This window comes from Schistocerca serialis, chromosome 3 (genome assembly GCF_023864345.2).
Source record: "Schistocerca serialis cubense isolate TAMUIC-IGC-003099 chromosome 3, iqSchSeri2.2, whole genome shotgun sequence".
Lineage (NCBI taxonomy): Eukaryota > Metazoa > Arthropoda > Insecta > Orthoptera > Acrididae > Schistocerca > Schistocerca serialis.
The window spans coordinates 213,603,328-213,621,695 of record NC_064640.1 but is presented as its reverse complement, the minus strand read 5'-3'; the positions used below and the strand labels follow the sequence as shown (position 1 = coordinate 213,621,695).

Genomic DNA, 18,368 nt, shown 5'->3' with positions numbered 1-18,368 from the left:
AATGGAACACTTCCCACAGTAAAATTGCATCACCGTACGTGTTTAAACCTGCAATCATGTTACACATATTTGTGTTTCTTTAGCATGACCCATAAAGAAACTAATAAATTATTTGTACAAAATTAACCATTGTTTACATCAATGACTTTCACAACCTGCACTTCACCTTTGCCATAATCCAAATGACAGGAACATAATTCAAATATACTGTGAAGTGTTAGTATTTTCTCTAATAGACTTAGCGTTGGTTCTTGAACTTGGTGAGACTAATGTCATCACACCTTCTTCAACTGACATAAAATTTTGCACTGATAAAATTACTTTAAAGATGAAGAATAAATAAGGATTATCATACATTAATTCTATGTACAATGGAATTCTACTGATTATTAATCAAACATTATCTATAGAAATCAAAATATGACTATTTTGGAATCAAATAGCTGCTCTTAGTTGGAAATTAAATATTATATGCAATACAAGTGTTCTGGATATTTCTTTCCTTCCTTGATATTCACTAATTTATTAAGACTACTTACATTCTTAAGAAGTTAATATCTTTTAGACATTCGTCCAAAATAAACCAAAGTTATAGGTAAAGAAACTAAAGAACATATTTGTTGCTTCAACATTTGGAAAAGCACCACAGAGAGATAAGAAGGGTGTTAATGAAACCCAAATTATGAAAAGAGAAATAACTTACTACAAGCTTGTTACAATGAATACCTAAGCACCTTTTTCTTTGCAACACATGAAAAAGAAGTACAGTTAGCTCAATAAAGTTATTCTGAAATAATAAAATGTCAGAAAACTCATTTGACACTTTTCACGATTTCAGCATTGGAATATATATCATGAAACAACAAGTAATAACAGTCAGATAGAAGTGAACAGTGTTTTGTGAGCATTAATGACAAATATCAGTATTTGTGACTGAAATGCAGAAATTCCTCTCTGAAATCTGCAAATAGTAACAAAATGTAACAGCTGGAACTCTTTATGTAGCATGATGCATAGGGCTGAACTAAATGAATGTTCACAAAGGCGATTATAGATTATGTTTACTCACATAAATTTCCAAATTGAAATTTTGATATATTGCATGAAACTTTCATCACCTTTTTCCTTGGCCTTTATTCCATCTCTTCATAGTGTCTGCACACACACACACACACACACACACACACACACACACACACACACACACACACACACACACACACTGCTCCCCTTTCCCCCTGGGATAGAATTTGTGTTTCCCAGCAGTCTGCATGTAGTGCTACCCCATGTGAACCACGTGAACATGTGTGAATATTTTATAAATATTTGGAAATTATGTAACTGAGATGAAACGTGGGTATCAGTCCGGTATTCAGCTAGTCAGATGTCAGAATCCACCTAAAAATATTATCCAGGTTGGCCAGCACTTTGGTCCTCATTTTTTATCTTCGATGCAGATTTTATCTGAGGCTGGTATGCCTTCCGGAATCCAGACATGATAACGCATCCGGCTATCTGGGAAGATAGTATATGGCATGGAACATGACCATATATTCAGTTGGTCAAGAATATAGACACTCAGTTGAAATTTACGATATTCACAAAATGTACAGTTACAAGGTTTCCACATTTGGAAACTGTATCACACGGGTTATTCTAGATAGCTTTTGCCTGTCTGGTATTAAACAATGTTTTTCAGAAAATAATTTTTTTTAATCATACACTGAATGCAGAAGGCAGAAATAGTTTTCAAGTTAGGTATAACTATTTGATGCACTAAATAATGCCAGGAATAATTACTGAATGCTTGGACTGAATAGAAAGCCAAATAAATAAGGAGATTTTGTTAGGAGAATTTGAATCTGCAAAAAATATTGTATTTAATAGCAATTTTTCTTCCAAATAATACCATATATTCATTTTTCAAAGAAACTTTTTAATAAATGAAAATGTAGACTTTTTGTTTAAATTATTATAATAGCTTTCTGACAATTACATTATCAGACAATTAATCCTAAATGCTCAAATATATCAGAAATGTCTTCATTTTGAGAGCTTCAACTAGCAAATTCAATAAACTTCCCAGGGTAAAAACCTTCTTAGCTGGTATCAGACAAAATATCCATTATCAAGCAGCCATCTTGTAGAACATAGCAGCCACTAAGTGTGTAATATCACATCAGTTATACTGTTGTGTAGAAGCTACTTTTCCTGCTGAGTATGCTTTATCCAACTTTATATGCCTAATCGTCACTGTGCTGTAAATAATTGTCGCTTGATAACAGATGGAGAGTGCAATATCTATGACAACAACAATGTGATACAGGTGTACACAAACACAAACACACACACACACACACACACACACACACACACACACACACACACACACACACACACACACACACATACTTACATATACAGCAGAAATATGGAATCTGAATTAATAGTATTGTCTTATACACACACAGCAGAAATATGGAAATTAAATTATAGTAATATCACACAAGCAACTCAAAGAATAATGATATCAAACATTTGGGAAACTGAATAAATGTGCATTAATTGGTGCTCTTCAAGAAAATGAGATAAAACCAATCTGAATTATTGCAGGGGAATTTCATTGTTCCCTGTTGTGAACAAAATTCTTTCAAAGGCTCTATTAAGTTAATCACTGACATAACTTCTGTTGACTCCAAAGAGGCTTATGATTTGATAGATACGCAAACATTATTCCAATCCTTACAGGAATTCAAAACTAACAGGAAAACAAGGGCAATTATGCAACAGACATTAACAGATACAACCTCCAAAGTTAAATTCATGGGTTAAACTTCAGAAGCATTTCAAATCCATACCAGTGTTTGTCAAGGAGATGGACTCTCCCCCCCCACCCCCCCCCCCCCCCCCCCCCCCCCCACCCCCCCGCTCAATTTAACATAGTTCTGCAAAAAATTATAAAGAGCTGGGAAAATAAAAAAAGGAATCCAACAATGAACTAAAAAGAGCAGAGAATCAATGCAAAGTGCCTGGTTTTTGCAGACAATCTCATAATCCTAACAAATAATAGAGGAGATGCCAAACGTGCCCTGTAGAAGCCACATGAAATATCACAGAAAACTGACCTACAAATTTCCTACAAGAAATGTCAGTACATACAGAGGAAGCCTGCAGATAACCTCCCCATTATAACTTTGTGTGGGGAACTGTCACAAGTTACACACTTTTAATATATAGGAGTTGTCATCCAGCCATCAGGACTGAGCATGATAGACAATCAAGAAAGAATCTCAAAATTACAAAAAGCATAGAAGCTAACTTGGAGTCACAACAACAAAAAAATCTATCTCTCTAAATGCAAATCCAGGACATTACAGCACAGTAGTTCCACTGGGAGCACTTCACACTTAAAAATTATGGTGATTCATGGCCACAGAAAAATATGAGAGACTAAAAAGCAGGAAAGGAAAATTCTCAGGAAAATATCTGAAACAGTTTTCTGTGAAGAAATTTGGATGAAGTGGCCATCAAGAGACATTTACAAATAGACAGAAATAATAATGAGCACCATCAGAAAGAGAAAGATTAAATTTTGAACATAGCCACAGGATGAATAAGAACAGGCTCATGAGGAAAATATTCAAGACAGCAAACACTAGTAAAAACAAGACAAAATGCACCTCTAAAACACAGTAAGTTATTAAAGAAGCACAAATCAAACAAGGTAACATATGCAATAAGGATCAGTTAAGAAACATTATAAAAAAACACATATTTAAACAAAAAACAAATGGAAAAGAGAATGGGAGTTAAATTGTCAAAAGAATGCCACAGAGGACGCTGGAATTGTGTGAAGAGAATTAGGGAAGAATGAAGAAACAAGGAAATATAATGACTTCTCAAGTTCAGATGCTCTGTTATTAGGAAAAACTGTATGTAGCATTATATCTGAGAGTGAATGGACATGAGAAATCTGAAACAGAGAATTAAAAATAGATGACTGTAATGAACTTCAGTGATGATAGTTTATAGATTACCTGCTTCTCAATTCTTTCAAACAGCATCATGATTGAATCCATAACAGTTGAAGCCAGATGTGTTTCTTGTGGCTTTGTGTAGCTCCGCCAGCGACAGATTTCAGCAAAGACTAGTTTGACAAATATTGGTAGTGAACATTGGCCGATTGCATTTGCAACAAGCCGCCACTGATAGTTTGAAAGATCCCTATGAGCAGTCTTCATCCACATTCTGAAATACAAAACACTCTGTGTGACACCAAAACATTTTCAACAAATATTTATCTTGGAGATTCAGCATCTGAAACATAATTCTCTTAAGTAGGTATGGAAAAAAGGTGACATTCTTTTTTGTTCCCTATATAGAATTTTGATGATGATGATGATGACATCAAGGAAAATTGTTTCTAATCAAGCAGAGCCATAATTTGAAAAAATATCAATGAATGAGATATTCCCTTACACAAAGAAGTCTATTATGCTGATTGAAGAATGCTGCAAAGCCACTTCTGTCTTTTTTCAATGTGAAACACTAAGTAGACATCATATCCTGACATTTGTACCCATAAAACTGTTTGAGTGGTTACAAATAGGCCTAGCCTACAGAATTTCTATTTTGTTTTAAAATTTTCCATAATGGAGTGTTTGAATTTCTCTTGAAGTAATAATCATAAAAAATTTGCATCCTATGCACATAAGACACTCTGAAAAAATCATAAAAGTAATCTTGAAAAACAATCACACAAGCCAATGTAATTTCCATTTCTTCAAATGTTTACTTCTTATTACAGGATAGACAAAGATTTATGGGAGCACATTAATTGACTTTAAGGGTTTACAGCACAGATACTTTAATTATGTTTGCCTCTTTTAGTTTTAAACTATGCAAAGTTGAAGATTTTCTACATTGTGATATTCTGTACAATTAAACATGAGACAAGACATTTAGACAGATAAAACAACAGATTTACTCCACATTACTCTGTTTATACCACAAGTGGCCATTAGATTAAAAAATGCAACCCCCAAGGAAATTATGATAATTATTAGTTTGCTAAAAATCAGTACTGTGATGCAAATCTCTTTGCTAAAAGAAATGGCGAAAAAGTATTAAGATATCTAATGTGGATTACATACCCAAAAAGAGCGATACACTGCTATTAGCTCCTCTTTAGCATCTATTAGCCTAAACTACTCATGTAAATTCAGCTTCAAAATAAACAACATACTGAAATATCCTTTAACAGCCAATGTCTAAAGCTTTTATTTCACACAGTTTTAAAATCCAGTTTCTCTTAATCAAGTGATTAAGTAAAATTCTCAGAGTTCAGTTCTCATGAAGTTTGGTTAGATGAACACACTCATGTTCAGAAAAAAAAAAAAAAAAAAAAAAAAACAGAACAACTTGGATCACTGCAGATATGATATTCACATTCACAGGACATGTACATTAGTATGTTTTGCATAAATGATCAGCATCTGAACCATGTTGGCCACAGGTTCAAGGTCAACATCGATATTGTGGTGCAGCATTACCTACCAGTAAAATGTGCCTGTGGCTCTTGTTGTCAATATAAACTGAAGGTACTGAATCAGTATGACTTGAGCAGTTGTGCAGGACACCTCACAGAGGTATGCATGAACCATACCATCAAACCTTTGAGTTTGAAAGAGGGTCGATTATTAACATGAGCAAATGTGCAAATGTGATGCATCTGGGAAATTGCTGCTCATGTGGGACAAAGTGTTTTGGTAGTGCAGTGGGTATAAGCTGAATGGTTCATGGCCATGCCACAGGACACAACAAGATGGATCAGGCTGCACCACCCAGACCACCACCGAGAAGATTGACACTTCATCCAAACGGCATTGCAGGACAGATCTGCATCTCCTCAACTCTAGCACAACAGAGGAATGGTGACAATACATCGCTATTTATTACAGCAACGGATTGTCACCCCTGATAGCCATTTATTATGGCATGTGTTACTTGTGCACCGTCCATTTCTCCACATACATTTGACAAATGTGCAGAAACATGCTAGACGACAATTGTGTATTGAACAACATCACTGGGGACAGGAATGGCATCAGGTAATGTTTTTGGATGAATCCAGGTTCTGTTTGTTTAAAACTGATGACCATATTTTGGTTTGCCACAGACAGGGGGAGTAGAATCACAGTGAACCCATTCACATAAGACCTACATTTGACAAATGTGCAGAAACATGCTAGACGACAATTGTGTATTGAACAACGTCACTGGGGACAGGAATGGCATCAGGTAATGTTTTTGGATGAATCCAGGTTCTGTTTGTTTAAAACTGATGACCATATTTTGGTTTGCCACAGACAGGGGGAGTAGAATCACAGTGAACCCATTCACATAAGACCTACATTTGACAAATGTGCAGAAACATGATAGACGACAATTGTGTATTGAACATCACTGGGGACAGGAATGGCATCAGGTAATGTTTTTGGATGAATCCAGTTTCTGTTTGTTTAAAACTGATGACCATCTTTTGGTTTGCCACAGACAGGGGGAGTAGAATCACAGTGAACCCATTCACATAAGACCTACATTTGACAAATGTGCAGAAACATGCTAGACGACAATTGTGTATTGAACAACATCACTGGGGACAGGAATGGCATCAGGTAATGTTTTTGGATGAATCCAGGTTCTGTTTGTTTAAAACTGATGACCATATTTTGGTTTGCCACAGACAGGGGGAGTAGAATCACAGTGAACCCATTCACATAAGACCTACATTTGACAAATGTGCAGAAACATGCTAGACGACAATTGTGTATTGAACAACATCACTGGGGACAGGAATGGCATCAGGTAATGTTTTCGGATGAATCCAGGTTCTGTTTGTTTAAAACTGATGACCATCTTTTGGTTTGCCACAGACAGGGGGAGTAGAATCACGGTGAACCCATTCACATAAGACCTACATTTGACAAATGTGCAGAAACATGCTAGACGACAATTGTGTATTGAACAACATCACTGGGGACAGGAATGGCATCAGGTAATGTTTTTGGATGAATCCAGGTTCTGTTTGTTTAAAACTGATGACCATATTTTGGTTTGCCACAGACAGGGGGAGTAGAATCACAGTGAACCCATTCACATAAGACCTACATTTGACAAATGTGCAGAAACATGCTAGACGACAATTGTGTATTGAACAACATCACTGGGGACAGGAATGGCATCAGGTAATGTTTTCGGATGAATCCAGGTTCTGTTTGTTTAAAACTGATGACCATCTTTTGGTTTGCCACAGACAGGGGGAGTAGAATCACAGTGAACCCATTCACATAAGACCTACATTTGACAAATGTGCAGAAACATGCTAGACGACAATTGTGTATTGAACAACATCACTGGGAACAGGAATGGCATCAGGTAATGTTTTTGGATGAATCCAGGTTCTGTTTGTTTAAAACTGATGACCATCTTTTGGTTTGCCACAGACAGGGGGAGTAGAATCACAGTGAACCCATTCACATAAGACCTACATTTGACAAATGTGCAGAAACATGCTAGACGACAATTGTGTACTGAACAACATCACTGGGGACAGGAATGGCATCAGGTAATGTTTTTGGATGAATCCAGGTTCTGTTTGTTTAAAACTGATGACCATATTTTGGTTTGCCACAGACAGGGGGAGTAGAATCACAGTGAACCCATTCACATAAGACCTACATTTGACAAATGTGCAGAAACATGCTAGACGACAATTGTGTATTGAACAACATCACTGGGGACAGGAATGGCATCAGGTAACGTTTTTGGATGAATCCAGGTTCTGTTTGTTTAAAACTGATGACCATATTTTGGTTTGCCACAGACAGGGGGAGTAGAATCACAGTGAACCCATTCACATAAGACCTACATTTGACAAATGTGCAGAAACACGATAGATGACAATTGTGTATTGAACAACATCACTGGGGACAGGAATGGCATCAGGTAATGTTTTTGGATGAATCCAGGTTCTGTTTGTTTAAAACTGATGACCATATTTTGGTTTGCCACAGACAGGGGGAGTAGAATCACAGTGAACCCATTCACATAAGACCTACATTTGACAAATGTGCAGAAACATGCTAGACGACAATTGTGTATTGAACAACATCACTGGGGACAGGAATGGCATCAGGTAATGTTTTTGGATGAATCCAAGTTCTGTTTGTTTAAAACTGATGACCATATTTTGGTTTGCCACAGACAGGGGGAGTAGAATCACAGTGAACCCATTCACATAAGACCTACATTTGACAAATGTGCAGAAACATGCTAGACGACAATTGTGTATTGAACAACGTCACTGGGGACAGGAATGGCATCAGGTAATGTTTTTGGATGAATCCAGGTTCTGTTTGTTTAAAACTGATGACCATATTTTGGTTTGCCACAGACAGGGGGAGTAGAATCACAGTGAACCCATTCACATAAGACCTACATTTGACAAATGTGCAGAAACATGATAGACGACAATTGTGTATTGAACATCACTGGGGACAGGAATGGCATCAGGTAATGTTTTTGGATGAATCCAGGTTCTGTTTGTTTAAAACTGATGACCATATTTTGGTTTGCCACAGACAGGGGGAGTAGAATCACAGTGAACCCATTCACATAAGACCTACATTTGACAAATGTGCAGAAACACGCTAGACGACAATTGTGTATTGAACATCACTGGGGACAGGAATGGCATCAGGTAATGTTTTTGGATGAATCCAGGTTCTGTTTGTTTAAAACTGATGACCATATTTTGGTTTGCCACAGACAGGGGGAGTAGAATCACAGTGAACCCATTCACATAAGACCTACATTTGACAAATGTGCAGAAACATGCTAGACGACAAATGTGTATTGAACAACATCACTGGGAACAGGAATGGCATCAGGTAATGTTTTTGGATGAATCCAGGTTCTGTTTGTTTAAAACTGATGACCATCTTTTGGTTTGCCACAGACAGGGGGAGTAGAATCACAGTGAACCCATTCACATAAGACCTACATTTGACAAATGTGCAGAAACATGCTAGACGACAATTGTGTACTGAACAACATCACTGGGGGCAGGAATGGCATCAGGTAATGTTTTTGGATGAATCCAGGTTCTGTTTGCTTAAAACTGATGACCATATTTTGGTTTGCCACAGACAGGGGGAGTAGAATCACAGTGAACCCATTCACATAAGACCTACATTTGACAAATGTGCAGAAACATGCTAGACGACAATTGTGTATTGAACAACATCACTGGGAACAGGAATGGCATCAGGTAATGTTTTTGGATGAATCCAGGTTCTGTTTGTTTAAAACTGATGACCATCTTTTGGTTTGCCACAGACAGGGGGAGTAGAATCACAGTGAACCCATTCACATGAGACCTACATTTGACAACTGTGCAGAAACATGCTAGACGACAATTGTGTATTGAACAACATCACTGGGGGCAGGAATGGCATCAGGTAATGTTTTTGGATGAATCCAGGTTCTGTTTGTTTAAAACTGATGACCATATTTTGGTTTGCCACAGACAGGGGGAGTAGAATCACAGCGAACCCATTCACATAAGACCTACATTAGACAAATGTGCAGAAACATGCTAGACGACAATTGTGTATTCAACAACATCACTGGGGACAGGAATGGCATCAGGTAATGTTTTTGGATGAATCCAGGTTCTGTTTGTTTAAAACTGATGACCATATTTTGGTTTGCCACAGACAGGGGGAGTAGAATCACAGTGAACCCATTCACATAAGACCTACATTTGACAAATGTGCAGAAACATGCTAGACGACAATTGTGTATTGAACAACATCACTGGGGACAGGAATGGCATCAGGTAATGTTTTTGGATGAATCCAGGTTCTGTTTGTTTAAAACTGATGACCATATTTTGGTTTGCCACAGACAGGGGGAGTAGAATCACAGTGAACCCATTCACATAAGACCTACATTTGACAAATGTGCAGAAACATGCTAGACGACAATTGTGTATTGAACATCACTGGGGACAGGAATGGCATCAGGTAATGTTTTTGGATGAATCCAGGTTCTGTTTGTTTAAAACTGATGACCATCTTTTGGTTTGCCACAGACAGGGGGAGTAGAATCACAGTGAACCCATTCACATAAGACCTACATTTGACAAATGTGCAGAAACATGCTAGACGACAATTGTGTATTGAACAACATCACTGGGGACAGGAATGGCATCAGGTAATGTTTTTGGATGAATCCAGGTTCTGTTTGTTTAAAACTGATGACCATCTTTTGGTTTGCCACAGACAGGGGGAGTAGAATCACAGTGAACCCATTCACATAAGACCTACATTTGACAAATGTGCAGAAACATGCTAGACGACAATTGTGTATTGAACAACATCACTGGGGACAGGAATGGCATCAGGTAATGTTTTTGGATGAATCCAGGTTCTGTTTGTTTAAAACTGATGACCATATTGTGGTTTGCCACAGACAGGGGGAGTAGAATCACAGTGAACCCATTCACATAAGACCTACATTTGACAAATGTGCAGAAACATGCTAGACGACAATTGTGTATTGAACAACATCACTGGGGACAGGAATGGCATCAGGTAATGTTTTTGGATGAATCCAGGTTCTGTTTGTTTAAAACTGATGACCATATTTTGGTTTGCCACAGACAGGGGGAGTAGAATCACAGTGAACCCATTCACATAAGACCTACATTTGACAAATGTGCAGAAACACGCTAGACGACAATTGTGTATTGAACATCACTGGGGACAGGAATGGCATCAGGTAATGTTTTTGGATGAATCCAGGTTCTGTTTGTTTAAAACTGATGACCATATTTTGGTTTGCCACAGACAGGGGGAGTAGAATCACAGTGAACCCATTCACATAAGACCTACATTTGACAAATGTGCAGAAACATGCTAGACGACAATTGTGTATTGAACAACATCACTGGGGGCAGGAATGGCATCAGGTAATGTTTTTGGATGAATCCAGGTTCTGTTTGTTTAAAACTGATGACCATATTTTGGTTTGCCACAGACAGGGGGAGTAGAATCACAGTGAACCCATTCACATAAGACCTACATTTGACAAATGTGCAGAAACATGCTAGACGACAATTGTGTATTGAACATCATCACTGGGGACAGGAATGGCATCAGGTAATGTTTTTGGATGAATCCAGGTTCTGTTTGTTTAAAACTGATGACCATATTGTGGTTTGCCACAGACAGGGGGAGTAGAATCACAGTGAACCCATTCACATAAGACCTACATTTGACAAATGTGCAGAAACATGCTAGACGACAATTGTGTATTGAACAACATCACTGGGGACAGGAATGGCATCAGGTAATGTTTTTGGATGAATCCAGGTTCTGTTTGTTTAAAACTGATGACCATATTTTGGTTTGCCACAGACAGGGGGAGTAGAATCACAGTGAACCCATTCACATAAGACCTACATTTGACAAATGTGCAGAAACACGCTAGACGACAATTGTGTATTGAACATCACTGGGGACAGGAATGGCATCAGGTAATGTTTTTGGATGAATCCAGGTTCTGTTTGTTTAAAACTGATGACCATATTTTGGTTTGCCACAGACAGGGGGAGTAGAATCACAGTGAACCCATTCACATAAGACCTACATTTGACAAATGTGCAGAAACATGCTAGACGACAAATGTGTATTGAACAACATCACTGGGAACAGGAATGGCATCAGGTAATGTTTTTGGATGAATTCAGGTTCTGTTTGTTTAAAACTGATGACCATCTTTTGGTTTGCCACAGACAGGGGGAGTAGAATCACAGTGAACCCATTCACATAAGACCTACATTTGACAAATGTGCAGAAACATGCTAGACGACAATTGTGTACTGAACAACATCACTGGGGACAGGAATGGCATCAGGTAATGTTTTTGGATGAATCCAGGTTCTGTTTGCTTAAAACTGATGACCATATTTTGGTTTGCCACAGACAGGGGGAGTAGAATCACAGTGAACCCATTCACATAAGACCTACATTTGACAAATGTGCAGAAACATGCTAGACGACAATTGTGTATTGAACAACATCACTGGGAACAGGAATGGCATCAGGTAATGTTTTTGGATGAATCCAGGTTCTGTTTGTTTAAAACTGATGACCATCTTTTGGTTTGCCACAGACAGGGGGAGTAGAATCACAGTGAACCCATTCACATGAGACCTACATTTGACAACTGTGCAGAAACATGCTAGACGACAATTGTGTATTGAACAACATCACTGGGGGCAGGAATGGCATCAGGTAATGTTTTTGGATGAATCCAGGTTCTGTTTGTTTAAAACTGATGACCATATTTTGGTTTGCCACAGACAGGGGGAGTAGAATCACAGCGAACCCATTCACATAAGACCTACATTTGACAAATGTGCAGAAACATGCTAGACGACAATTGTGTATTCAACAACATCACTGGGGACAGGAATGGCATCAGGTAATGTTTTTGGATGAATCCAGGTTCTGTTTGTTTAAAACTGATGACCATATTTTGGTTTGCCACAGACAGGGGGAGTAGAATCACAGTGAACCCATTCACATAAGACCTACATTTGACAAATGTGCAGAAACATGCTAGACGACAATTGTGTATTGAACAACATCACTGGGGACAGGAATGGCATCAGGTAATGTTTTTGGATGAATCCAGGTTCTGTTTGTTTAAAACTGATGACCATATTTTGGTTTGCCACAGACAGGGGGAGTAGAATCACAGTGAACCCATTCACAAAAGACCTACATTTGACAAATGTGCAGAAACATGCTAGACGACAATTGTGTATTGAACAACATCACTGGGAACAGGAATGGCATCAGGTAATGTTTTTGGATGAATCCAGGTTCTGTTTGTTTAAAACTGATGACCATCTTTTGGTTTGCCACAGACAGGGGGAGTAGAATCACAGTGAACCCATTCACATAAGACCTACATTTGACAAATGTGCAGAAACATGCTAGACGACAATTGTGTACTGAACAACATCACTGGGGACAGGAATGGCATCAGGTAATGTTTTTGGATGAATCCAGGTTCTGTTTGTTTAAAACTGATGACCATATTTTGGTTTGCCACAGACAGGGGGAGTAGAATCACAGTGTACCCATTCACATAAGACCTACATTTGACAAATGTGCAGAAACATGCTAGACGACAATTGTGTATTGAACAACATCACTGGGGACAGGAATGGCATCAGGTAATGTTTTTGGATGAATCCAGGTTCTGTTTGTTTAAAACTGATGACCATTATTTTGGTTTGCCACAGACAGGGGGAGTAGAATCACAGTGAACCCATTCACATAAGACATACAGCATCAACTCAAGGCCTTGTGGAGTGGGCTGGTACTGGGTACAACCACAAATCACAGTTGGTGTGTGTCCAGGGCACAGTGACCAGTGTGACCTACGTGAATGACACCCTGTGACCCACTGCCAAATCCCTTCTGCACAACACCCCAGACACCATTTTTCATCAAACAATGTATGACCACATGTTGCTGCATGAGCACATTGCTACTTAGTGTCACAGGATGTCAGCATTTTGCCCTGGCCTGCTAGATCACCAAACTTCTCGCCAGACAAAAATGTGTGGGATATGTTGGAATGATGGGTGCAGTGCCATAACCCAATGCCAACCATCACAGATGAACTTCGGAATCAGGAAATTCAACATGGATGGCTATACCACAGGACGCCATTCGCACCTTATACGCATCGATGCCATCATGCATGGAACAAGTTATCAGGGCCCATGGATGATCTTGTGCCTACTAGGGAACAGGAAATATGCTGAATCGAGCTGTCCTGTCAATATGAATGTCCTATCTCCAGTTGTTCAAGGCATTTTGTTTTTTCCTGAACACAAGTGTATATCAACCCTGTTCTTAACAAACATACCATATGTTTAAACTATTTTCTATGCTCCACTACACTTGAAAAATCTGTGTGAATGGTTTTGTATAGGCCTACAACTAGAAAGCCATATTGCACAGCTGTGAGTGAGTCTCTGTTAACTATTAGCAGCAGCATCTAATGCTATTTTTGTATTTTAGTATGAATTAATTACATGCATGCTGATAAATGTGAGTGATTATACATGTTTTCCTTCCATTTTCTGATTTTAAAGTGATGAAATCCAGCTGTGTTGTGAGATCTGACATTGCTTTGATGCAGTGTCGCTCAAACTGTGATTTATATCTGTTTGTGTTGTGTTTCACTTTGTGGCTCATTGTCCCTTAAACAGTGTACAATATATTTGATATTTCTTTCATTAGGCAGTTATTTCAAGTTTTACTGTTTTCAATTAGGTATTGTCCTCCTGATCATTTAGATATCTTGGACACAGTCAATCCTATTGCTGTTGTTGTAAACCTACTCAGAAGTTAGATTAACATTAGAATGTTTCTCTGCACTGCAGATTTACTTCGAAATAGATACAGTCATAATTACAGGAACGCACTGTGTGCCAAACGTTATATAAATAAATAAATAAAATTTGTCCATAATAACTTAACATTCATGAACATATTCAGTTTACAAACACAAGAACATTAAAAAAAAGTTTAGAAGTAAAGATAAATTACACACAATAATATTAAAAATCCTTGATGGAGTACAAACAATTATCAATTAACAGTAGCTTTAATTTTGACTTAAATATGTTTCCTTTTAACAATTTTGTATTGTTTGGCAATCTGTTATAAAAATGTCTTCCAGCATAAAATGGACTATGATCTGTTGCTCTTTTATTACCAAATTTTATGTGGTAATTCTCTCTTTTTCTTGTATTATAATTATGGATTTCACTATTGGTTACACTATGCTCCTCATTTTCTTTTACAAACAATATAGTTCTGAGAACATACAATGAATACACTGTTAGTATGTTATATTTAATGAAATATTCTCTACATGACTGACACTTACTAATATAAGCTATTATCCCAATTGTGCTTTCTGGGCTCTGAAAGCCCTAACTATATATGTTGTTCATTCCCCACCCCAAATCTCGGTACCATATTGCAGCTGGGAGTGTGTAATTCCATAATAGATTTGTCTTAAAACAGGTGGCACTATTATGCTAGGAAGGTTGTTTTAGCAGGTAGGTGTTACAGGACTTTTTTTTTCACATGTAACTGATGTGCTCCTTCCATGAAATATGTTCATCTACTATAATACCCAGGAATTTATGTTTATCAATTGTTTCAACTGATAGCTCTGGTTCTGTAACCAGAAACTACATCAGAATTGTCTTGTCGTTATTTAGCGCCAATTTGTTTTTGGTGAGATATTCTGTGATGAGGCTAATGTTATCTGCATTATTTTGCACTGCTAACTATTTTGAATAGCCCCAACTTATGAAGGAGGTGTCATAAGCATAATTTACTAGGTTTGAATTTTGTGAAATTATTATATCATTTATGTACACAATAAATAAAAAAAGGCCCAATAATGCTTCCTGAGGGACTCCACAGTTAAGAATTTTATAAAACAATTTTCCTGTTTGTATATGTCTCCCAGTTGTATAATACAGCTTTACACAATGCCTCCTGTCAGCAAGGTAAGATCTTAATAAATCTAATGCTACTCCTCTGTCTCCATAAGTTTCTAATTTATGTAGAAGAACAGAATGATTTACAGAGTCAAAAGCCTTGGATAGGTCTAAAAAGGTCCCAATAACTTTGTTTCCATCATCAAGGTTATTCAATACCACTTGCAAAAATGTAGCTACAGCTGTTCTTGTAGACTGGCCGTTCCTGAAACCATGCTGACAGTTTTTTAATAGATTGTACTTACAGAAAAATGATTCAGTTTGATGAAGAAGTAGCCTTTCCAATGGGTTACTAAATATTGATGTCAATGAAATAGGCCTATAATTTTGGATGTCTGTAGTTATTCCCTTTTTATGCACCAGTCTTATTTCAGTGGCTTTTAAGAGGTCAGGAAATGACCCCTGACTGAAAGAGCTGTTTATTAAGTGTTGTAGTGGCTTTGTTAATTCAGTGCTGCATTCTTTCAGAAGTTTTGCTGAGATGTCATCTAAGCCACTGGATGTATTTGCTTTTAAGTTGGAAATGGTTTTCATGATTTCCAGTTCTGTAACACGCCACAGGAAGAATGAATTACTGACGTTATTGGAATTTAGCACCTGTGGTGGGTCGATCACATCCTCCCTACCCATCTTACTAAACTGGTCTATGAATCTCTCCCATACTTCAATTGGGTCACTCAGCAATTTTTCATTGTCACTTACTATTATGCTATTTCACACTGCATTGTTGCTCCCTCCTCTTTCCTTGTTTACTATGCTCCACACTGTTTTGGTAACATTATTAGATTGCCTCAGCTGTTCAGCATACATCTGTGCTTTTAATGTCTTAAGTGCTTCCCTGTAGGTTTTTCTACAGGCTTTGTACTTAGATTGGAAGTACTGCAGCTTGGTGTGTCTAAAATGAATATATAAATCATTCATATCTTCCTTTAATTTTACTGTGTTAGGGGGAAGTTTGAGATTCGTGGAACCTGGTTCAAATGGCTCTAAGTACTATGGGACTTTACATCTTAGGTCATCAGCCCCCTAGACTTAGAACTACTTAAATCTAACTAACCTAAGGACATTACACACATCCATGCCCACAGCAGGATTCAAACCTGTGACCGTAGAAGGCGCGTGGTTCCAGACTGAAGCACCTAGAACCTCTCGGCCACCGTGGCCAGCGATTCCTGGAACTGTCAATTTTCTTTAGTATTTTGACCACTGGGCACACTTGAAAATTACGATGGGTTAATGATGTATAAAATTTGTCCAACTTTTCATAAATATCTCCTTTTTCATATAGACCTACCTGATGCCAGTTTATTTGTGCCATGGTTTCCATTAATGTACGATAGATAAGCTTTCTTTTATAAGTAAATAGGTCCCCATCAGATACTATTTCTTTGTCTGTATGAAGTTCTAGGTCTAATGCACTATGATCTGAAATGTGATTCTCAACAGTTCTAACTACAAGGTCTTCCTTTCTTAAGTTTGTAATAACATGGTCAATACATGTCTGTAAAACATTAATATACCTAAGTTAATTTATATTATTAGTTAAGGAGTCTATGTTCACATCCCCTACTATTATAGTCTGTTTTTTATGAGGTGAGAGTTTGTCAACATGTTCCTCTAAATGACAGAAAAATTCTTCCATGTTGCTCTTAGGGGATCTGTACAGACTAGCTATTATTAAACTGCTATTTCTAAGATTTATTCTTTTTGCAGCTATTTCAAAAACCATCTCATATGCAAGTTTATCTACCCAATCCATTTTTTCACACTGGACATTATTTTTGACGTAAATACCAACACCCCACCTTTTTGTTGTTTCCTATAATAGACACAGACCATTTTATGATTACTTAAATAAATGCTACACTCTTCTTCAGTTTTGCACCCTAGTTCATTCACACGATAGATATGAGGACACTCGTAACACTTAAAATTTCGTCAATTTGTTCTATTTTGTTGGTAATATATTGGACGTCTTGTGATGTGATGTCATTTATGATGTAGTTTTCAAATATTTTGTCTTCACATATACATGGTCAAGGCTGTTTTACTCTAAAAAAAGTTTCTGTAGGACTTCTTTCACTTGTGAATGAACTGTTTTACTTTTATTACTTGATTTAATTTTTGACACAAATAATGTTTATCTGAATATTTCAAATTAAATCCTTGGTTAGTGTGTTGACCCCACATCCAACTTTCCTATATCTAGAGTTGAACAGTTTCCATAGTTTGAACATATTGTCTTAATCCTAATATTTGTTTTTCTTATTTCCTTGTGTACACACGTGTTGTTGATCAGATCATACCAATACAGGACACTGGCGACAATCATGTTTTTCTGCTAATTTTCCTCAAGGAAATTCTTCAGAGCTTCAATGGAGACACCAGCTTCATTGCTTTCCACACCATTAGCAACACTTAAATAAACTATGAAATCATTGCTACATAGCATTTTACCTTTCAAGAGTATGTATCAAAATGAGATTGGAACTTCTATAACAGCTTATATTAGGCAGCTGCATCTGTATCTTTTGTAATTGTTAGTTAAAATTAAAGGAAACTACCCTGTTATAAGAGACAGTCATTAGTACAAAATAGCATGTTGTGTTGATATTAGCTGTGCAGTTAGATATTTTGCATTGGAAAGTTTGGATGCTGAATTGAGAAGGTCATATTACACATTGCAATTGTTTATTCTCCT

The 18,368-nt window shown here is 37.4% G+C and overlaps 1 protein-coding gene across 1 annotated transcript in view; it reads right to left on the bottom strand.

Moving 5' to 3' along the window:
* The window catches only part of LOC126470752 (NACHT and WD repeat domain-containing protein 2), a 312,185-nt gene that overhangs the window by 183,068 nt on the left and 110,749 nt on the right, over positions 1 to 18,368 (bottom strand). The window contains exon 11 of the mRNA XM_050098758.1: positions 4,038 to 4,248. Coding sequence (XP_049954715.1) covers positions 4,038 to 4,248 — 211 coding nt within the window. The remainder of the gene's footprint in view (positions 1 to 4,037; positions 4,249 to 18,368) is intronic.